Source organism: Phocoena phocoena, chromosome 13 (genome assembly GCF_963924675.1).
Source record: "Phocoena phocoena chromosome 13, mPhoPho1.1, whole genome shotgun sequence".
In the NCBI taxonomy this organism is placed as follows: domain Eukaryota; kingdom Metazoa; phylum Chordata; class Mammalia; order Artiodactyla; family Phocoenidae; genus Phocoena; species Phocoena phocoena.
Genome location: NC_089231.1, coordinates 82,597,280 through 82,619,634, shown reverse-complemented (window position 1 = coordinate 82,619,634; position 22,355 = coordinate 82,597,280). Strand labels below are relative to the sequence as shown.

At 53.6% G+C, this 22,355-nt stretch overlaps 1 protein-coding gene across 1 annotated transcript in view; it reads left to right on the top strand.

The window, feature by feature from the left end:
• Window positions 1-22,355, top strand: part of KDM2B (lysine demethylase 2B) — a 120,844-nt gene that overhangs the window by 30,832 nt on the left and 67,657 nt on the right. Inside the window, exons 7-10 of the mRNA XM_065889260.1 lie at window positions 6,046-6,139; window positions 7,182-7,335; window positions 14,352-14,467; window positions 20,164-20,290. Of these exons, the coding sequence (XP_065745332.1) occupies window positions 6,046-6,139; window positions 7,182-7,335; window positions 14,352-14,467; window positions 20,164-20,290 (491 nt within the window). The remainder of the gene's footprint in view (window positions 1-6,045; window positions 6,140-7,181; window positions 7,336-14,351; window positions 14,468-20,163; window positions 20,291-22,355) is intronic.

The window sequence follows — 22,355 nt, the reverse complement described above, 5'->3', positions numbered from 1 at the left end:
CCTCTACAAAGCGGTGATCCTGTCATCCCTGCCCTGCCTCCCTCCATGATGTGGGGAAGGTGGAGCCTGCAGTGGATGTGAAATGTGGTTGGGATAAGATGTTTGTCTACGTGGCCTCCTGTAGACACACAGGGTCTGCAGCTGCCATTGGAATCCTGGCATCCTCGTGCTTTTTAATCTACCTTCCCTCGCATTTGCATAGGGCATCTCTACAGCCGATATTTACCGGCTCACTCTCATCAACCACATTTGCTGGCATCATAAATGATCGTCCCCCGTGTAATGTATCACATAGAGAAACTGACCTAGAGAGGCTGCTGATGTCACATGTGGGCCACGCCCCAGACCCTGGTCTCTGGATTCCTGGCTTTTCCCTTCTACCTCGAAAAGAAGAACAAAGAGAGCCAGCCTTTCCTGTGGTGCCATGTATGGCCCCAGGTGCTGTGTTAGACACTCAGCACCCAGATCTCAATGATACTGGAAGCAGGTTACTATCCCCATTTAACAGACAAGGAAGCTGGAAATCATAGTGGTTCAATGCAGTAATGGATAGAGCAGCTGAGTGTAAGACAGTAGGGGCTGGTGTGGCTCTGGATAACTGGAGAGGCAGCCTTTAAAAAACATTTTTTTTTTAAACGAGTGCTGGCCAGACCAAGCATATCTAGGGCCTGGTTTGGTCTGTAAGGGCCACCATTTAGAGGTTCCTGACTAGTTTTAACAAATGAGATGCTGAGATCCAGAGGGGGGAGGGATTTGGTCCAGTGTCACGTAGCTGGTTAGAATAATTATAGGGCTGTTGCTTGGTACTGCACTTACACAGATGAATCTGGTGTGGTCCCTGCTCACAAGGATCTGGGCGTCTGTGACTTAAAAAGTCATATGGGGGAGTTCCCTGGTGGTCTAGTGGTTAGGATTCGGTACTTTCACTGCGGAGGCCCAGGGAACCAATCCCTGGTTGGGGAACCATCCTGCCTGCTGCGTGGTGCAGCCAAAATACAAAATAAAAAAAAAAAGAGAAAAATAATATGTCTCCCACGTGGACAGCCTGATCCCGTTGTCAGGGCCTTCTCCTCTCTGAGTTCATTTAATTCAATGACTGGTGCTCAAATCCAAGGTCGGGGATTGTCTTTGTCATTACTATCTTTTCTTTTAAATAGGCAGAGCATACATAAGGTAAAAAATTTAACCAGTTCCAGGGAGTTTACAGTTTAACCTCACAGCAGGCCATCAGGGAGGTACTAATGGGTGAGCCATCCAGTAAATGACACAAGGAAGCAACACCCTGGGCCAGGGCGTTGACCACCTTTAAATGGCTTAATGTTCAGTTCCCTAAAATGGGGATTATTAGGTTGTTTTAAGGATAAAACGGTATCATGCATGTAAGCAGCTATTATTATGAGCACTTGATAATTGGAACCTATTAATAATGCTGGTTAGCCCAGGGAATGGGATTTGGCCAAAGAATGGAGAAGTTTGATTTCTGCCCCTGCAGACACCATACCACCATCTCCTGGCCCCCCTTGTGGTTTATGGGGGAAGGGTGGGATGGGAAGAGGGCTGTGGTCCTGATGAGCGTGCCCTGGAGGGGGGACTTCTGATTTGAGCTGGACTGACTTCTTCAGTTAGTGGTTGAGGTTTGGCTGTAACCTGCACGCTCGGCTTCTTGAGATCTTGGGATTTACCAGGGACACCTGGGGAGAAGCGCTGAGAGACTCTGAGACAGGCTGCTTGGGTAAGCACCCCACTACGAGGGTAGTAATCAGGGTGAGTCACCACCTCTGAGCCTGTCTTGCTTTCTCATCTGTAAAATGGGTACAGTCCTGCAAATGACCTTACAGGGGCTGTTGTGAAGATTGGATTAAGTAATCAAAGTGTTTATCTCAATGAATTCCCACAATAGTTCTATGATGTGGGGTTACACAGCTCCTAAGGGGGCAGGTAGGGGCAGGCGCAGGAAAGAGCATCTTAGGTTGCAGATGAACGTCAGGTCACCTCCCTGCCCCCAGGGCGAGGAAGCTGCTGAGAGAGGGGAAGTGGTTGTCCAAGGTCACAGCTAGTCTGTTTTAGGGCCAGAGCCGCCTCCCTGATCTCTGGGCTGCCATACCCGGGATCAGACAAGCCCTCCACCCCCTGGCACTGGTCCTTTCTATAGCTTTGCCCCGAGGGGTGCGTTTCAGGAAGGTGGTTTTGCTGGGTCGTCGCCTTCAGCAGCAGGACGGCGGCCACCCTCCCTGAAAACGGGCGTGCGGGAGTCCCCGAGCGCCTGCCAGTAGAACGGAGGTGGGGAGAGCTACCCTCGTGCCCCCACCCAGCCCGGGCGAGGGGGCGGCCGTGGGCGGCGGCGTCCCCTGGCGCTGGTCGGGCGCGCTTCCCTGTCGCCGCCGCGGCCTCCCTCTGCCTCCCTGGCAGCCGCCGTGCCGCGCGGGTGTTCAGTTTCTGCGTGGGGATGAGCGCAGGTTGCGCCCGGCTCCCCGAGAAAAGAACGAAGCGAGCGAGGTCTCCGCGGTCCTCGACAGGGGCCTGGCAGCACCGTGGAGGGGGCTCGGCTCTGGTCGCCGGGGCCGGACGAGTGTCGAGCCTCAGCCGCCAAAGGGGACGCCCGGGAGCCGCGCTGCAGTCGAGGGTAACCGCGGGCGGGGCCGGGCGGGCGTTCCTGCGCTGCGCCCCGCGGGCCCGGGGCTGCCCGGGAGCCCCTCACTCCTTCGGGGCGCACCGGGGCGGGGTGTGGGTCGCCTCCCTCCCGCGGGCTGCACGGCCGGCATCACGGAGCCGCTCTTTGTGTCTCCCGGGGCTGCGTGTAAGTGTGTAGCGTGTGTGCACGCGCGCTCGGCGCCTCCAGCCCCGTCACCCGGTGCCAGCTTTCCAGGTCCCCCTCCGCGAGACCTTTGCCCGAGGGGACGCCGCCTGGGCTGCCGGGGGAGTTTCGCTAAGTTGGAGGGAAAAGGGAGGGGTGGGGCTGCCCCGCCTCCCCAGACCCGAGGCAGCGCCCCAAAGTTGGTGCTGCAGGTGCAGCGCCCCCTCCTACCACGCTCCTCCCCAGCCAGCCCCGGCCTTGGGAGGTGGGAAGCCCCCAAAAGCTTAGGTCACGGGTGCGGGGTTCTCAGGCGCCAACTTGGAGGGTGTCCTACACAGATGCCGCCTGCGCCGTGAGTGGGGGTGTCGAGGGGCGCGGCTTTCCGGGCAGGGGGCGGCCGAGGCGGAAACCAGGCCGGCTGGCCGGCCGCGGCGAGAGCTTAGCGGCCGTGGCACCGAGCCGGGGTGCCCATGTGACTGCGGTGTGCTTTGGAAGAGGAAGCTGTTAGAGGTCAGTGCAAAGGCGTCACGCCAGAGCGAGCGAGAAGCAGGAGTGAGGGGGGAAACGCGGAATGAGTGCGGGGCAGGCGAGGAGGCAGGCGGGGTGACGGCTGCAGGGGCCCGGGACAAAAGCCGCCCCGTCCCAGCTCCCCTGGCCACCCTAAAGCGTGCACTTGCCCGGCAGGAGGGGCGGTCCAGGCCTGGCAGCCAGGAAATGAGGGACATGGGAGGAGGGGCCTTTCATGGAGAGGCGGGGCTGGAAGTGGCGCCCCCAAGCTCCGAGGGGCCTCGGAGGGTGCTGGAGGGTGACTGGGAGGGGAGAGCAGACGCAGGCTCAACTTGGAGAACTTTCCCTTGTACGCAGCAGCCGCAGCTCGCAGGGATTGCGTTTCCGCGTGTGCTGGGGAGGCTGGAACTGCGGCAGGAGATTGGCAGGTTGAAGGTGGACGACCTGTTTGGCCGGGGAGACTTGGGTCCTGGAGCCCAAGAGCCCAAGAGCCAAGCTCCTCTCCTTTCTGCTTTGGGCCCCTGGGTGGGTATCCAGCTGCAGACCGAAGGAAGCACCTCGCCTTTCTCCACCCCACAAACACTTAAATTGTTTTCCCCAGACTGTGTTCTGCTCAGGCCTGGAGGAGGTGGAAACCAAGGTTAGATTAAAGAAAGAGAAGAAGAAAACCGAGAGGAAGAGTGGTTTTAGGAAAATGAGGACTAATATTTTGAAGTGGTGCTTGGAGAGAAGAGGCCGGCGTGGTCCATGGGGGGTGGGGTGGACTGGGGCTTTTTAGCAGGCCCCCTACCCCTCCAGTTCCTTGGAGAGAAGAGAATCACCCAGGCCTTCAGAGTGGGGACCTGGCTTGGGTGGGCCGGGAGGAGGCAGCAGGGTGTGGAGGCGGAGCCGGAGCCGGAGCCGGAGCTGGGACTTTAACAACCCCAGCGCCAGCAGCACAGCCCGCGCCTGTCTTCGTGACAGGGCTGCGTCCTGTGCTGTCAACTACACCCCTCCGATGGGGTTGCTAGGCAGCGGGGCTCTGATGTGCAGGAAGGCCTTCTGATTTGTCAGCCTCCTGCAGACACATGGTTAAGGCTCCTTCCAGCCTATCCGGAGGAGGGACGCGGGGCACGCCGCGTGCATACTGCCGAGCCCCGGGTCCACCTGAATGTGAGGTGCAAAAGGCAACCAGAGGGAGGGGGCGCCTGGAACCCTTCAGCCTCCTAACCAGCTCAGCCCACGTCCCCCCTGGCCCCCACCATTATCTCCTCTCAGGCTGCTGGCTCCTCCCTGCCCGACCCCGCCCCATTCCTCTCCTCTTCCCAAACCATGGAAAAGCAAAGTGCAGCGGGGAAAAGCGGTCAGTGGGGTAAGCGTGTGTATGCGGGCCTCCGGAGGTGCGAAGGTGTGGGAGCATGAGCCGTGGGGGACTGCCCCAGCCGTGCTCTTGTGGCTTTTGGGGGAAGGGGTGGGTGAGAGGGAGGGGGCCCTGGCACTGCCGTCTGCCAGGCCGGGACCTGGAAGCCTGTCTGTCCCCTCTCCTCCTAAGCTCTGCGCACCCCTAGGAGGGCAGCAAGTAGAGGGAGGAGGGAGGAGGGAGGGGACGGGTGAGTTCCTGTAAGGAAGGGTGGGTTGTCTGGCAGTTGCTAGAGCTTAGAAGGGGGCCTGCTGGCAGGTTTCTTCTCCCAAATGCCCTCCCTCTGTCCAAGCCGCTCAGGGCCGGGCTCTCCCTCTCTGACTCCTTCCCTCCCTCTCTGCCACTCCACCCCCCCCACCCCAAGGGTCTTGATTGCTTTACTTTTTTTTTTTAGCAGCTTTATTGAGGTACAGTTCACGTACCATTCATCCACTTAAAGTGTACAGTTCAATGTTTTTAGTATGTTTACAGAGTTGTGCGACCACCATCAATTTTGGTACATTTTTATCACCCCACAATGAAGACCTGTACCCATTAGCAGTCACTCCTCATTTCCTCCCAACACCCCCAGCCTCTGGCCACCACTAACCTGCTCTCTGACTCTGTAGGTCTGCCTACTCTGGACATTTCATACGTGGAATTATACACTGTGGTCTTTTATGGCTGGTACCCTTGTACTTCCAGCTGCATTGCTTACTTTGCAGTCATTTGCAGTTTGCCTTGCCATTTAACTTTCCCTGGGTCGCGCTCCCTTAAGAGTGTTTCATCCTCAATGGCAGGGGTCTTATGCTTTTCTCTAAGTGCCATGCCTAGCTCTGGGCTGGACCACTGGTTGGCTCTCAGTACATGATTGTTGAATGAGTGAGGAGATGAATGGGGACTAGTAATTGGCAAGCTATGCAGGTGGTTTACAACTGAATTCCAGAGGGCCCAGTTGCTGCAGAGGGGCCTGGCAGCTTGGGAGAACTGCAGGTATAGGAGCTGGAAGGAGCAGAAATGAAGCCTCTTGCTTGGGTAGGAGGCAGGGGTGGGGCAAGAGTAAAAACCGTCTTCGAGGAAGGAACCAAGTGGCCTGTGGGTTGCCAGCTCTCTCGCGGGAACCTGAAAACAAAAATGCCTCTCCCAGCCTTGGGGGCAGGTAGCCAGTGCTTGAGATTCGCCACCTGATCACAGGGGCTTCCCCCATGGGGAACTCCGATTAGATTTGGGTCTTAAAAAAAAAGAAAATTCCCCAGTGTCAGCGTTTATAAAAGGGCAGCAGGTCAGGCATCTCTGAAGCTGTTTGCTCGCCTCCTGTGATTCAGGCATTGAATTGTTTTTCTGCTTCCCCGCCTCTGTGCTGCAGGTACTGTCTGATGAGCGTGAAAGGTTGTTTCACTGACTTCCACATCGACTTTGGAGGCACTTCCGTTTGGTACCATGTTTTCCGGGGTGGGAAGGTGAGTTGAGTCTCTTCAGATCTCTGTACACGCCTGGCTGTTTGTGCATGGAGGGGCTCGCTCACCTTTCTGCTTCTGCCCCCGCCTCCAGCCAGACCCCACCCTGTGAGGACTTTCTCACCCTCTGTCTTCTTCTGGAGGGAAAGATCAAGGTCAACTCCTCACCCTCTTTTATTCTTCTGGAGGGAAAGGTCAAGGTCAACTCTTTTGCATCACATCTGGTCACCCTTTCACACCTGCTTGCCCAGTCCAGTGTCCTACGCATCTTGGGCCAGATTAGAACTCCAGATGTGGCTCCCAAGAACCTCCAGCATTTCATTTCCCCCAGCTGTAATTTCAGCTCCAGCACTGGGACCTTTTAACTTAAAAGTCTAGTTGCCTGCAAGAGCAGTTTACGTGAGGGACAGACATCACCCAGAGAAAGGACGTGAGGCATGTGTTCAGGGTGCTCCTGCTGTGTCTGCTCCTGTGTGCATGTCCACGTGGGGACATAGGGGTCCCTGCATGGAGGTGGGTGCTCCTTGAGAATACGTGTGTGCTGCCCTGCTCCTCTGGGTCTGCGTGTGCATTTGTCTTAACCGAATGTGTTGGAAGAAATTCCGGGTAGGAAATCATCCCTCTTGGTTCCAGATGTTTTTCCTCCTTCTCCAGAGCCAGCACAAGCTGGTTTTATTTACTGGGCCATTTTATCCTACAACTTAGGAAATTCCCCTTCTTTTGCTTCCCCCACCTCCCTGACAAGCCCACGGCTCAGAAGAAAGAATGTTCCACTCAGTCCAGGAAGTCTTCCCACCCTGGTGTTTCAGCTGGAACCGAGATTCTCTAAAGGCGGGCAAGGGGTGTCCCAGAAGGGCGGTACAGCCTTCCCTGCCACCCCAGAGACCCTTTGGGCCTGGGCCTGGAAGGGTCTCCGGGGATGTGTCCTCCCCCATCCTCCCTGCTCCCAGGCAGGTGGGGCTGTCTTCTGGGTTGTGGCAGAGCCTGGAAGAAATCAGAGACTTTGGCCTGGATCTTTAACTGATTGCTTCCTTTTCCTTCTAAGATCTTTTGGCTGATTCCTCCAACCTTGCACAATTTGGCACTGTACGAGGAGTGGGTGCTGTCAGGCAAACAGAGCGACATCTTCCTGGGAGACCGTGTGGAGCGATGCCAAAGAATTGAGCTGAAACAGGGCTACACATTTTTCATCCCTTCCGGTAGGTTCCCACGAGGCTGCCACTGGGCTCTTAGCAGCCTCCTGTTGGCGGGGTGGCCTCAGCCAGGTGTTTAGGCCAAGTGATGGGGTTTCTCTGGGCCTCCTTGCCCTTGGCAGTCCCTGAGAGAAGGAGAGAAGCAGGCCTCAGGCTGCAGGGAAAAATAGCCTCTCACATCTTACCTGTTTTTTCCTGCCTGTGGGCTAGAATTCTCTCTTGGGGAGAAAGCCTCCTGAGAGCCCTCCCTCAGGGGAAGTTTGAATGCCTTCCTCCAAGATGTCCTGCTGAGATTTCTGAGGGTGAGGATGAGGGTGGTCCTGTGGGGAGAGGAGGGGCAACTTTATCCTGATGGCTGGGGAGGGGAGAAGGGGGAGTTGGCCCAGGGGAAGGGGTAGAGGGGAATGCACCCAGAGTGGCAGCTTCCTTCCTGCAGAACAAGATGAAATGTATATTGGGATCAAGGTCAGTTTCTGTACTTGGACTCGCCCCTTTAAAAAAAAAAAAATTAACTACAACTATAGCAGAGGGCAATAATTAAGAGCATGGGCCTTGGGGCCAGAAAGCCCCGCCCTAATTCAAATTCCTGCTCTGCTGCTTACAAGCCTGACTTCCTGGAAATGACTTAATCTCAGTGCCTCAATGTTCTCATCTGTAAAATGGAAGACTTCCCAGGGTGGTAGTGAGGACTGAGTGAACCGAGACCTATTTGCCTACAGCTCCTGGGAGATGGGCTGAGGGCTTTTGGTCAGTTACAGGCTGAGTCACTAGTGGATGTGGCAGATGACCTGGGAATCTTAGGCTGCATTTTAGTGCAAGTGTTTTACCCAGCATGAGGGAGGTGACAGTCCCACTGTATAGAGTGAGAGGGTCAGGCCACATGTAGGAGACTGTGTTCCTCGTGGGTTGTAATGACTTACCCTCATGGGTAAGTCAACCTCGAGAGAGAGAAGAGTCTGGATACCACATCAGGTGAGGTGAATTTGAAGGAGGTATTGGGTTGTTTTACCCAGGAAGTGAAGGTGTATGGTAATGGCCATTGGCCAGTTGAAGGATCATATCTTGGAAGACAGGGTATAGCCAAGTGGTATCGGAATGAGTTGCTCTGCTAGGCACTGAGTTCCCCGTCACTGGAGGTACACAAGTAGAGCCTGCAGGGAAATTGCCACTGAGTGGAAGCTTGGATCTTAGGGTCCAAGGCCTCCTTTGAGGCCACTAAGATCCATTGGATGGAGAAACTGGTCACACTTAAGTTGGACTGGAGTTGGCCTTGGGTCTGGACATCAAGTTAGTGTCAACTGAAGGGGGAGCGGTTGTGGTAGCAGTTCCCACCATGGGGATGGGACCTGCACACGCGGGCTCTTCTAGAAAGTTGGGCAGAGATTTCACTATTAGGGAAGTTTGGGATTTGGAGGTGGCGGGGTTTAGTGGGGGTGACTTTGTTGTCAGGGCCCCAGGTGCATCCTTGGAGCTGCTTGACTCCGGGAGGGGAGGGACCGCTGCTTGGGACAGGAGGGAATTGTAGTTGGTGGACAGCATTTAGGGAGCACAGCCTGGAAGGAGGTGGTATCCTGCAGCGTGCTCAAGGCCACTGCAGGTGTGGGAAGATTAGCCCTGGTAGATTCAAAGGGAGGCTGGCGTGCGCTTGGCCTTGCTGCCGTCTTTGTGACTTTGGGCTGATCTCTTCCCCTCTCTGGGCCTCAACTGTCCCATCTCTACAGTGGGGGCAGGGTGAGGCTGAACTCTGGGATCCTCAGGCTCCCTCCCAACTCTGTCCCCTGAGTGCAGGCCTCCTTAGCCTCCCTGGGAGGACAGGCGTTTTTCTCGCAGGGCCTTTTTCAGAACCGAGAGGTGGCCCATTGCTTTCACCCGATCTGGGATGGGAAGGGTGTTAATTTTGGTGCCTTAAGCAAGCTGGAAAAGGTCTCAAGAAGCAGCATCTAAGCCCCAGCAGGGGTGTGACTGTGTGTTGAAGGCAGGAAGAGGGGACGTGGATTTGAACTGCAACTGGTAGGAGTCTATTTAGAATTCAGAAAAGACTTTTGGCCCTAACAGTCTTGAGTGAGACACCAGGATTTTTTTCCTGGATTTTGGGAAGCAAAAAAGGGACAGTTGGAATTTGTCACCTTCTCAAGGGCAGGGTGTACATGTGGTTCCCAGACATTGATTTCATGAAGTTAAAAAAAAAAAAGGTGGGAACTGATATCAACGTTATTATCTTGTAGTTTTGCTAAATATGGGCACTAATTTAAAAAAACAACCTGTCAGCTACTTTTGCTGATGTTTCATGAAAGGAGGACTATTCTGACACTAAAAAAGATGGGAGTACATAATTCCAGAATAAAGGACAGTCACTACTTGAAATTTGATGGGTTTGAGTTTATGAGAATCTATGCCATCTTCATTTTTCTTATTTTGTTGTCAACCAGTGAAAAATAAAGGACCAGAGTTTTGGAGTCACTGAACTAGCTGAGCATCTTGGGTCCTCACACCCTCTGAACCAGACACACATCTGAGATTTGTGGTAGCTGGGATGTGGCTTTGGGGAGAGAGCCTTGGGGAATCCCGCCACTGCACATGAGCTTTTGGGTGTGGAAAGTGGAGAATCTAATTCTGGCATTTCCCACCTCTGATCTGGGTTTTCACCTCCACAGTGTGACCTTAGATGTGCCCTATCTCACACTGGCCTCAAGCTTCCCCATCAGCTCTGTGAAAGCTCGTGGATGCCATTGGGTTAGGAAGATTTGAAGTGTCACAGTATCTTTGTGAGACTTGGTTTATCTTTTTCTTCTTTTGTCTGAGGGTGAAGGGGTTGGGTGCTAGCTATGCTTCAGAGGTGGTGGTTCTTCAGGCCTTGGGCAAGTCTGAGAAACAGTAACTCCTAGCTATTTAACAGTATAAATAGGACCTGACCTCTTGGACCTGAGATGATCTATCTGTGAAATGGGTACAGAGCAGAGACGGGCTGGCAGTGAAGCAGGCTGAGGTGGAGGTGCTCTGGGAAACTGGGGAATTGCTGCTCGGCTCCAGCCAGTTAGGGCTGGAGGGCCTGGTGGGCCCAGCTTCTCATTTTTCTGGAGAGGAAAGCACTTCAGATAGCCTTGTGAAATTTCCCCATTTTTAAAAAAAATTTATTTATTGTTTTGTTTTTGGCCACATTGGGTCTTTGTTGCTGTGCGCAGGCTTTCTCTAGTTGCGGCGAGCAGGGGCTACAGTTTGTTGCGGTGCGCGGGCTTCTCATTGCGGTGGCTTCTCTTGTTGCAGAGCATGGGCTCTAGGCACATGGGGTTTAGTAGTTGCAACACATGGGCTCAGTAGTTGTGGCTCGCTGGCTCAGTAGTTGTGGTGCACAGGCTTAGTTGCCCCGCGGCACGTGGGATCTTCCTGGACCAGGGCTCGAACCCGTGTCCCCTGCATTGGCAGGCAGATTCTTAACCACTGTGCCACCAGGGAAGCCCGAAATTTCCCCATTTTGATAACACAGGTGGATCAAACTGTACATGTCCCTGGGTCTGATGCAGCCGGTGGCCTGGCAGTTTGGGCCCCTGGTACCAGCTATGAGGTCCCAGAGAGGAGAGGCCATCCTGGCTTCATCCTGGCAGCCACAGTGCCCAGCCCCAGGCCTGGGCCAGCACAGGGAGTTCGTGGATGCTCCTGAGGGCCGTGGGCCTCTGTGAGGCACCCCTGAGTTCTGGGACCTTTGGGTTTATCCCTGCAGCAGCCACACAAATGTGGGTCAGGGGCCTTTTCATTCTGAACCCTGAGCGTTTGGGCTGTGGGTCAGACACCATGTGCCCCCGCGGCCTTCTCGGCCCTTCATGTCCCAGAGAATACCCGTCAGTTGGTTTTGTGGGTCGCCTGATTTCCTTTCGTGGCTGGATCTGTCCCTTGTCGCGTGGCCTGATAGCCTCTGTTGTCGCCTTCATGTTGTTGGAGACTCTGGCCTGGAAGCAGGAGGCAGATGCCAGCGTCCTCGGTGTAGTCACCAGTCTGGGAAAACTTGCTCTCTCGTGCTTCCTGGGATGCAATGAATGAGTATCGGGAGGGTGGATTCAGATGGGGCTTCTGAATGCTTTATTTCCACTCCCTGGTTCTTCCGGAGGCAATTGTTTATTTAAAAAACTTTTTTTAAAAAAAATCTTTTTACTTTTTTTTAATTTAAAAAATTTTTTGGCCGCACTGCACTGCATGTGGGATCTTAGTTCCCCGACCAGGAATGGAACCAGCGCCCCCTGCGGTGGAAGCGCCGAGTCTTAACCACTGCACCACTAGGGAAGTCCTAGAAGCAAGTGTTTAAGTAACGGAGCAGATGTGAGGAGGGCTGGGGGCAGGGGCTGGGCAGTGACTCTAATCCAGGCCAGGCTGCCTGACCTACCTGCGAGGCACCGGCCTGGGGAGGAGAGGAGAGTGGAGAGAAGCTTCTAGAACCCCTGGAATGTCAGTACAGATTCCCTGCCCCTCTCCTTGCAACAGCACCTCTCACATCAGGGGAATAGATGTAAGTCAAGTGAGTCTGCGTTTCCAGAAGGGAGAGTCCGGGGCTGATGAATGCAGATTCACGAGGGTGCCGTTCTTTCCAAAGCCCTCGTGATGGACGGGACTACCACGAATATCAGCGGCAGTTGCTTACACGGTTTGAGTTCTTACAAGGGAAGCAGTGGTCTTCTTCATTTCACACGGGCACTTGGAAGCCAGGAGAGGGGACAGGCAGGTGCCCCAGGCCACGTGGTGAGTCAGCACTGGGGACAGTCTCCAACCCGGGCCCCCGGACGTGGGCTTTCATAGGCATTAGGTGGGCATGCGAGGAGCAGAGGAAAGGGACCCAGGAACCTTTGTCCCATTCAGGCTTCACCCTACCATGAGCATGTGCTTGAAACCAGGCTGTCCTAGGTCCCAGTCTTAGGAAATGTTGCTTGAATAATGCTGATGGTGGTAACAACAATAGTAATAGACAGTGTGGCTCCGCTTGGTGGAAACAAAAAAAAATGTACAGTTGAGAATATCAGCTGGTACACAGCTGAGGCGGAGAGGCTGAAGCAGATGTGGAAAACGGGACTTGTTTTTTTTGTTTTTTTTTGGTCTCGCCGCGGGGCCTGCAGGATCTTGGTTCCTGGACCAGGGATAGAACTTGTGCCGCCTGCAGTGGAGGCGCGGAGTCTTAACCACTGGATCGCCAGGGAAGTCCCGGAAACCGGGAAACTGGGACTTTAGAGGCGCAGCCGCACTGCTGCACGGGGCGGGGCAGGGGGCAGGGAGGTGGTGGGGAAGGAGCCCAGGTAGCCCCGCAAGGGCACACCTGGCGGGCAGAGCGGCAGCCAGAGCTGTGGGTGGGTAGCCGCAGAAGCAGGTTACATAAAGCCTTCGCTCCTGTGCTCCTGGCTGGCGGGTTGCCCCTGCCCTCCCCTGAGCGCCACCAGCTCTGTCCCACCGATTGTCCCCAGCAGGGGAGGGCCCGCCGCCCAGAGTGTTGACACAGATGCCAGCAGTGGCCTCGCAGCCTCCGAGCTCTCTTCCCAGGTGGCAGCCCGGCTACCGGCAGCCGTGGCCACCCGTGGCTGCCCGTGACTCAGGGCTGGCGTGTTCGGCTCACCGAGGAAAGAGGCTGGAACTGCTCCCGCTCGGCGTGGGCGGGGAGGCCTCTATACTTTGCCTCCGAGCGAATGAATTAGCCTCAGGGTTATGGAGAGGGCTTGGGATCTCAGGTTGCCCCCCTGTCTGTCCCCTTTCCCCTCTGCTGACCCTCTGTCTTTCACCGTGAGTCCCTTGGCCTCTGCCTGTCCTTGTCTTCGCCTCTGTCTTTCTTGGTTCCCTTTTTGCCTCCCCTCCGTGTTCGCAGGCCTGTCTCCCGGGACTCCCAGGCCTGTGCTAATAAGCCTGTGATGTAGCGGCAGTGCAGCATGGCAGTTAAAAATGGAGCCGCTGTCACTCACCTGCTGTGACATCATTCAGCAAGTGACTTCCTTCTCGGAGCCTCGGTTTCAGCATCTGTAACTGGGAGTGGGTTATAATGCCACCCCTCCCCTCGCTCTGCACTGTCCAGTATGGTAGCCAGGAGCTGCATGGAGGACTGTTGAACACTGGACACACATTCAGTCCATCGTTGAAGGAATTAGGCGGCTTGCTTTGTCTCTAGCCTTCATGGACCAAGCAGAGGCCAACTCCCAGTCCTTATAAGTGACTTCACTTTTCTGTGGCTCAGCCTTCTCGTCCGTAATTTGGGGGTGAACGTCGCATGCACCTTGGAGGGATCTTGTGAAGATTAAATGAGAGGAGCCCTGTAAAGCCCTCAGGCCAGTGCCTGGCACAAAGGTAGTCCTCAGTTATCCTTCTCATGATAGCAGTGCCAGCCTTTGGGCCAGGAGCTCAGGGAGATGAAAAAGCCTTGCCCCAAGGTGTTAATAAGCTGCAGTCAGCAGGAGAGAGACTTGGGGCAGAGCAGAAGCAGAGCTTCTGCAGGTGTCATGTGGCAGAGGAGACTGCCTGGAAATGGGCCTTGGAGGATTTTGATGGCACGAGGTGGCTTCGGGCAGAGAAGGCATCTGGGTTCTGGCGGGATGTCATGACCCTTAGTTGTGGCCCCGAGCAATCCTTGACACCTCCTGAGATGGACGGTCGCTGGGATGATGAGGAAAAGGCTTAAGGACATATGAGTAGCCTGAATGAGGGGTTTTCAGCTCCCTGGCCTGCAGGGGAGAGGGACAGGGCCTGCCTCTCTGTTGGCTGCTGCAGCCAGGTCCACTGTAACACTTCATCACCAAGGTCTTCAGGACAAGGGGGTTGGTCTGCAGTTGCCCAGGACCGACTTGAGCTAGCCAGGGGTCACTGCCAGCAGCAGTCAGTGGGGCTGCGGGTCTGGGTCCTCTAGGCCAGCCAGGACCTCAGCCCTCTGCGTCAGGCAGCCTGAGCATCCTCCCTCTGGCCCTGGGTGCTCACCTGGGCCTCCTGCGCCCTCCTGCATGTGGGCATAATGGGGGCCCCCAAAGGGCCAGTGGCTGACCCTCTCTGTGCCCTCCCCACCCCAGGCTGGATCCATGCAGTCTACACCCCCGTAGACTCTCTGGTGTTCGGCGGAAACATTCTGCACAGCTTCAACGTGCCCATGCAGCTGCGGATCTACGAGATCGAGGACAGAACGCGGGTGAGGCGGCTTCCTTTTCTTCTCATGGCCACACTGGCCCCCGAGCTCTGCCTGGTGCTTGGGGCGCATGGGACGGTCATTCCGAAGTCCTTTCTGGTCCCTTGTCCCTCCTGCTCCCTGCCTCAAGCTGGGTCTTGGTCCTGGTTCTGCAGGGCAGGGGGTGCCCGCGAGAGCCCCACCCAGAGCCCCGGGAGTTTCTGTTCACCTCCAGGCTGGTGACAGCCGAAACCCCCTGTTGAAGAGGAAGTATCTCTTGAGAAAGCACCGTGAGATGTCAGGAACCATGCCTCTTCCTTCTTCCCACGTGTATGAAGGGATGTGAGGGAGTGGGGGGATTTCATGGTTGTTGTGGTGGTGGTTTGGAGTGGGGGGCGGGGGGCTGGACCTTGGAAGGTAGGTCAGGTCTTGACCATGTGGGGGCCCCAGATGTGATGTAGGACCCTGAGGAAGCCAGTGTCTGTGAGTCCCCCAGGGACTATCTGAGTTCTGCCTCAATGTCTGCTTGTGGCTGGCGGGGGGGCGGTCCCCTTTTCTCCTTGATGGTTTCTCAGACACTGCATCCCACCCCCAGCCCCATGCCCTAGGAGCAGGGGCCAAGGCTCAGATACCTGACAATGGGCCCTCTGCCGTGCTCTGTTCCATTCCATGAGGTTCCTCTGAAAAGCACTGGCTCTTCCTTGCTGGTTCCCACTTGACCCAGTGTCCCCAGGCATTTGAGACAGGTCTGAGAGTGGGAAACTGGTGCAAAAAGGGCCTACTTCTTCTTTTCTCTTATAGTTCTTCAAATATTGCTTCTGTCTTTCTTTTTTTTTAATTGAGATATAATCCACATACACAGAGTGCACAACTCAGTGGCATTGAGCACATTCACAGTGCTGTCCAGCCATCATTTCTAATTCTAAGACATTCTCATCACCCCAAAGAAACCCCATACTCAGTAGCAGTCACTCCCCAGTCCCCCCTCCCCAGCCTCTGGCAGTCACTGGTCTGCTTTCTATCTCTATGGATTTGCCTGTTCTGGATATTTTATGTAAATGGAATCATATAAAATGTCCTTTTGGTCTGGCTTCTTTCACTTAACATCGTGTCTTCAAGTTCATCTACGTTGTGGTATTTGTCAGTGCTTTGTTCCTTTTTATGGCTTAATCATATTCCATTGTATGGATAGACCACACCTGGTCTTCTTGGGCTTTGCCTTGGAGTTGACTTTTTTCCCAGAGAGGGTTGTCATGCCCGGACCCTAAGGAAACATCTCATAGAAGCAGATGCTCTGTGCCCAGGGTTCATGCCTTTCTTGGTCTTGTTTCCAGGCCTTGGTCTGCATGGAATCACATACATGAGTCAAAGTCTTAGCCAGTGTGTATGCATCTGACCTTTTTAATAGCCCCAGTGTTGAGGGACCTCTTCCAAGAGTTTCCTGGGGACCACTTTGAACCATATTCAGTGGGCAGGTAGGTGTGTTAACAAGGTCAAATGCACATTCTTCAGATAGGCTAGTTTGCTGCTGGGATGCCCAGATCCGCAGAGACTGGGTCTTGCTTTGAGGATTTTTGTGCCTCTCTTTTCTGTTGCCTGCCTACCATCCCTTTCCCGGTCTGGCGGGGAGGCCAATCCCTGCCCTGGTCTGGGGGATGCTGCCCTGTGGCGTTCTAGAGAAAGGCACCATTTGGGTATGAGTGGTCATATTATCATCTGGGTCAAGTGTTGTCTGGGACTCTGGCCAACTGTTGTTTGGCCGTCCCTGAAGAATGGGTCAGTTTGTGTGTGAGCAGACAAGTAGGTGTGGGATAGAAAAGGAGAAAAAAGTCAAGCCCACAACTTTCCAGGCAATTCCTGAAAGCCAGAGTCAGGCTGGGATTTCTAAAGGCTTCAGCAACTCACTTGGCAGCCGTCCCCCTCCCCCAGGGAATCTGGATCATACATCTCAGTGGATTTGGGCCCCATCATTCCTTTAGGAGCCCGGATCCCCTCCCCTGTCTGTGGGAGGTGGGAGGGAGGGTAATGGAGTAGAACCCCGAGCACCATGCTGAGCTGCCATGGAATATCGCACCCACGTGGAGATGAGTATGGCAGCTCCCCCTCCCCCAAGGCTCACTGTCCCTGTTGTCTCAGTGGGCACCCCATCTGGTTTCCTGAAGCAGGTGGACGGGCAGGGGGCAGGCGGGCAGGCAGGCAGGCTGGGCGGGAACCAGCGGCAGGCTGTTTAATCTGCTTTGATTTCTGGTCTTTGGAGAGGGCTTGGCTACAAGGCCCAATTGTTTATGTCTTAGGAGCCAAGGCAGACAAAAGATGCTATGAAGAGAGAGCACTGGAAGCCAGATAAAATGCCAGGGCTCCTTGTCAGCTCGCTACAACTTAATTCTTTATATCCCTGCGAGCTTTCTTAAGAAGGTTATGGCCATTTAAAAATAGTTTTTCAAGAGTCCTAAAACATGGCTTTGCTTGGAAACCAAATGCTGAGGGTGGGACAGAGGAAACTGTCAGTCTCTAAGCCCCATGATGTGGGTTTGTTTTAGAAAGATAATTTGCTTTTGTGGCCCAAGGTGGGGGACCTCCCCATAGAGACCAGGGGAACCCCAGTGTTCTCCTATGTGTAGGAAGCATGTCTTGCTCTCATGATTTGAATTTTTCTGGGCTGCGTGATAGGTGACTTTACCCTGCTGTCCATAAGGCAAGCACGCACAGGTGCAGGCGTTCTGGGACTGGGGGGTTTTTCATTTCCCGACCCCCTTTTGTAGATTAAATCTTTCCCCTCTCATTCTAAAGATAAGCAGAGGGGTGAAGAGCTACACCAAAGAATGGTTGTGTTGCATGTTTATTATTTGAAGATAACATCTCGACAACTCTCACTACATATTTTTAACTCCAGTTAGCTTGATAAGGGATAGGAATGGTCCAATTGATCATTAAACTGCCATCTCTCTTATATTTATCTTTTTTTTTTTCCCCTAATGGCTCTAGTGAAAGCAGCCTTCTCAGGAAAGGTAATGCCAACATGCCCTATTCCCTCTCAGCCAGTGAATCTATTTGGAAATTGCAAATAATTTACCCTTCCTCTCACCTTTCCCCTACCATTGGATTTTTTTTTCTTCCATTGACTTTTTTTTTTTTTTTTTCCAGGAGAAAAACAAATTTTAAGACACTTCCCACCCACCCTGATATTTTAGTTTTTCAAGTCCTTGAGACCTGGGAGTTGTAGACGCACCAAAACATCTTTGGTTCTGATCTCCTAAGGTCACTCAGCTCTAAGAGGAAGGGCTTAGGCCAGGTGCCACTCAAATGAACCTTGGGGAACTCAAACTGACCCCTTGAGACCCACTGATAGATTGATTACCCACCCCCAGGCTGGGAGCATGGCCTGCTTTCTGACTGCCTTGCCTTTCGGTGAACAACTCAATTTGATGAGGCTCTGAAGCTGTCAACAAATAATGTTGAGCAATCGTGTGTTTAATGTTCCCAGGCATGTGGCTGAAACCTTTTGAAGGCGAAGGGTGGAAGGCGACAACCTGTTTGTAAGTCAATTCTTTGCAAGTTTTGTTCCCTGTGGTGCTCTCTTGGAAAAAAAAAAAAAATTAAAAAAAATAAAACGAAAAAGAATTTGAATTCCTTCATCAGCATTTGTTTTCACCCAGCTGGTTTCCCTTGGGTTCAGCAACAATGAGGGGAGACTTATCTTCCTCTCCTGAACTACAGCCAAAAAAAAAAAAATTTTTTTTTTCCTAACCTAGAAAGATTCTCAGGCGCCATGGTGCCCATCAGGGCAGATTGGCTCAGATGGTTTCCCAAATTTGAAAAGTCAAAAGTAACTTGAGTGTTTTACCAATCAAGTCGGGAGATGTGAGTGAGGGTCTGAGAAGAGGCAGGCCTGCCTGTCCTCAGCCTGCTCTGTAGGTTTTGATGATTTGTTTCAAAATTGCTTGGCCCTTGTTCTGGAGTGGGGGTGGGGCTGAGAACTGCCCCCTCCCCGAACTCTCTTCACAGGAGGACAGGGTCTGCCTCAGGCCAAAGAGCCTTTTTCTCCTTTTCAAACTCTGGAGGACACTGATTCAATGACTGGAAAAAGATTAATACTCTCCCAGCGATAAAACTGGGGTTCTCGGGAAAGTAGCTGGAGCCAAGGAAACCGCTAGATGATGTTCCCAACTCCATGCATCCCCCCGAGGAGCTCAAAAGCATGTGGCGGCCAGGATCTCATTCCAAAGCACACCATCCACCAGAGGCAGGGAGGTCAAATGGACCCAGGACGCAGATGGGAGAAGCGAGGCGCCCCCAGTGTGGGAAAAAGGCCTCGCAGCTGGAAACTGAGTCAGTGGGGCCTGGGGTGGATGGGGAACTGGAGCTGAGACTCTCAGAGGGCAGGGTGGGGGTCTTTTCCAGGTGGGCACTGAGAGACACAGGAAAATAGTATTTTAGGGCAGATGGAGCACCTAGGTGAGCTTGTATTCAATTCGCCTTCCTCCCAGATGTAGAATGTCGCCTGTTGGTTGTGAGCAAAGCAAGGTGGGAGAGTGTGCTTCCTTGACATCCAACTCCCTGAGTTCCTGGAGGACAGGAGAGGTGAGGAGGGGTATCTGGCTCCTGCACAGGTCCCTCAAGGCAGACCCACCCTTGGTGAGAGGGTCCAGGAGTGAGTGTGGACCTGTGGGATCCATGTGTGGCCTCGCAGAAGAGGGCCCAGACATGGGAGACAGGGACCACCTCCCACCACCCATGCCTGCTCGGCATGTAGTTTCTGAAAGGCTGTTCCTGTGCCAGGGCCATCAGTGGTATTTCTTCCTCCCCATGTCTTGCTGCCATCTCATCGGTGTAGACCCCGTGCTGCCACCCATCAGAATCCCCCTGGGGCTGGGCCTTTTCACAGCTCTGATGCACAAAGCTCTCTGCACCTATACTTCCTCCCCTGTAAGAAACAGCCAAAAGGGGATCTCCAGCTGGACTGCTGCTCCAGACCCTGGGTTGTGTTCCCCAGTGTTAGGATGGTCCAGGGTCACACCAGGAACTTGTGTCAGAGGGAGTCATCTGTGGAGATACAGGCTGGAAGTGCCAGGTGTTGTGGGGGAGGAGCAGGAGGTGGACCCCTCTGAGGCCCCACCCCTGTGGTAGGAGAGGCCACGCCCCCTCCATCCTCATTGGTCCGCCTCCTGTGGCCTCCCTCTTTGGGTACTGGATATGCTTGACTGCCTGTCTCTGCAAATGGGTAAGGTTTGGGGTTTGATTTCTGTTTTTCAAGGTGGGAGGGAGGGGTAGTAGAGTCAATGCAAGAATTTTGGAGAACCAGCAAGGAGCCTGTGCCTGTTGTAGCTAGAATCAGGCAGGGGCTCGCATCCGCAGGTACCGCACCCTCTATCAGCAGGTCAGGGGACAACTCTTTTTCTCTGCATCTCACAGAAGCACAAAGTGGACCCCGTACAGCTTTCCCTGTGCAAAGCTCAGGGACCTTTGAAATGATGCTCTTACATAGGCCTCTGCACCCGCTCTTCCTCCTCATTTGTGCATGCTGGTATCTTGCCCCTTCCAGCACTTCCCTCCAGCCCACCCCCCATTTTTCCTTCCCATCATTTGTGCTCTTGCTAAGATTATGAAAATAACTCCCACCCCCAGGAACTTTCCCCTCCCCCAACCCCAGTGCCGTTCTCTCCCTCCTTTCCCCTCTGCCGTCCAGAAACTGACCTGTGCACCTGGATCTTTGCTTTCAGGTGCAGCCCAAATTCCGTTACCCCTTCTACTATGAGATGTGCTGGTATGTCTTGGAGAGATACGTGTACTGTGTGACCCAGCGGTCCTACCTCACTCAGGAATACCAGAGAGAATCAATGCTTATTGGTGAGTGAGCCTTGCAGTCCGACTGCCTCGACGGCTCAGCTGGGGCAGGAATAATTTTTTTCAGTGGGGCTTTGGGAGTCCTGGGTTCTGGGAATTCTTTTGAGCCTGAATGTCAGCAGATTCCTAGAGACCCTTGAGGAGGGGAGAGGAAGCCATCCTTGTCAGTTTCCCACTTGGAATACAGAGTCCAAGAGAAGGAAATTGTGACCCCAACAGAGTCATCTTGGGGGCCCCCAGGTCTTGCTAGTTGACTATGCAGATGTGGGGTGGGGCCAGTCCTGGGCATGGTTGCTGAGACAGGCTCCCTACAGAGCAAAGAATCCTGGTTCTTTTTTTGAATCCCTCCCTGGACACCAGCTGATTCTTTTTTTTCCCTGTGTTGGGGGTTAGGTTTTTGTCTATATAGAAGCAGGCCTAAGAAATGCAGCCAGTCCCTCAAAACCCAGGCCAGCTATAAGCCAGAGGGAGGGGTGACCAGGGCTGGGGATGCAAGCTTGGCAGAGCAGTGGGTGGTTTTGACAGAGGCAGGGAGAGAGCGTTTATAAGCCACAGCTGCAATGCCCTGCCACGCTGCCATTACCTAAAGGGACATCACCCCCCCAAAATGGCTCAGTCCTTGAGTCTTGACTCACAGGCACCCGCCCTAAAGTTACATCTAGCTGTGACAGCCCCGAAGAGCGATCTGTAGGAAGAACATGCTTCTTCCCTTCTGCCTCTGCGCTGTTACTGCCGAAGGGTTTTCCTGGATGCTAGAGTCACGGTGCCTCATTCACTGCATCTTTCTCATCATGGGATAGAAAAACGTGACTGGTCTGCCTCTGTTAGGGTCTGCACGATTTTTCCTGCAATCTCCAAGAGTTTTAGATTCTTTTTTTTTTTTTTTTCTCACTCTAAGCCTCTTCCTTCCTTCCCTTGACTCCCCTCCTGACGTTAGGGGTTTCAGGGCAGACATGTGATGGGGAAATGTTTCTCCTGGGGTCTTTACTGGGGAGTGCCTCCTGGAAATTCAGTTCTGTTGGCTGGGGGTGGGGTGGGGTGGGGGTGGTTCTCTTGTGAGTTTCATTCCTGTTAGATGATTCAGGGGTTGAAAAATACCAAAATCCTACAGCTGGCTCTTCTGAAGTTTCCAGCTGATAGGAGATGGGAAATGACTGTGAAGTAGTGTGACAACCTCTGTTGTTGCAGTAGCTACACGTTCCCGTGGGGACCAGAGGCTTGATTTTGTGGCGGTCCCCAGGACCAGGCAACTGAGGGTCACTTCTCTCATTTGGAAATTTAGGGCCATAGAAGAAAGTTCCCGATTTCATTCCAGGCTAGAGAGGAAATGTTGAGGCAATGCTTGGGTCATTGGTGCCCACTTTTTTCTTAAATTTTCTTGCCACTGTTTCCCCCTGCCTCTCCAGTCCATCTGCCAAAGAGAAGGGGGGACGTTCGGGAGACACCTCACTTTTTTTGAGTGCTAGTTGTGTGCCAGGAACTGTGCTCTGTGATGCCTTATTTAATCCTCACTACAAGCCTCCAGGGGAAGTATTCTTTGCCTATATTTTGAAACAGCATTCTTGGGATATAGTTTATATATCATACAATTCACCCATTTAATGTGTACCATTCAGTGGTTTTTAGTCTATTCCCAGGGTTGTGCAAACATCAGCACAGTCAGTTTTTAGAACATTTTCATCATCCCAGAAGGAACTCTGTACTCTTGAGCTACCCCCTCCTCCTCTCACCCCACGCCCATGCCCTCAGCCCTAAGCAACCACTCATCTACTTTCATTCTCTATAGATTTCCTCCTGTTCTGGACATTTCATATGAATGGAATCATAAAATATGTGCTCTTTTTGCCTTATTTTTACATACTGAAAGGTACAATGCCAGGTGTGTTCAGAGAGGTGAGGCAACCTGTCAGGGTACACACGGCTGGGAAAAAGCAGAGCTCTGACTGACCCTAGCCTTTCTAGAGCCTGAGGGAGGCAGAGGCCGTTAGAATTGTCAAAAGAGCTCGATCTGCAGGGTAAAGGGGAGGGATAGTGCGTGGGGGTCCTGGTTACTTCCAACAGGGAGTTT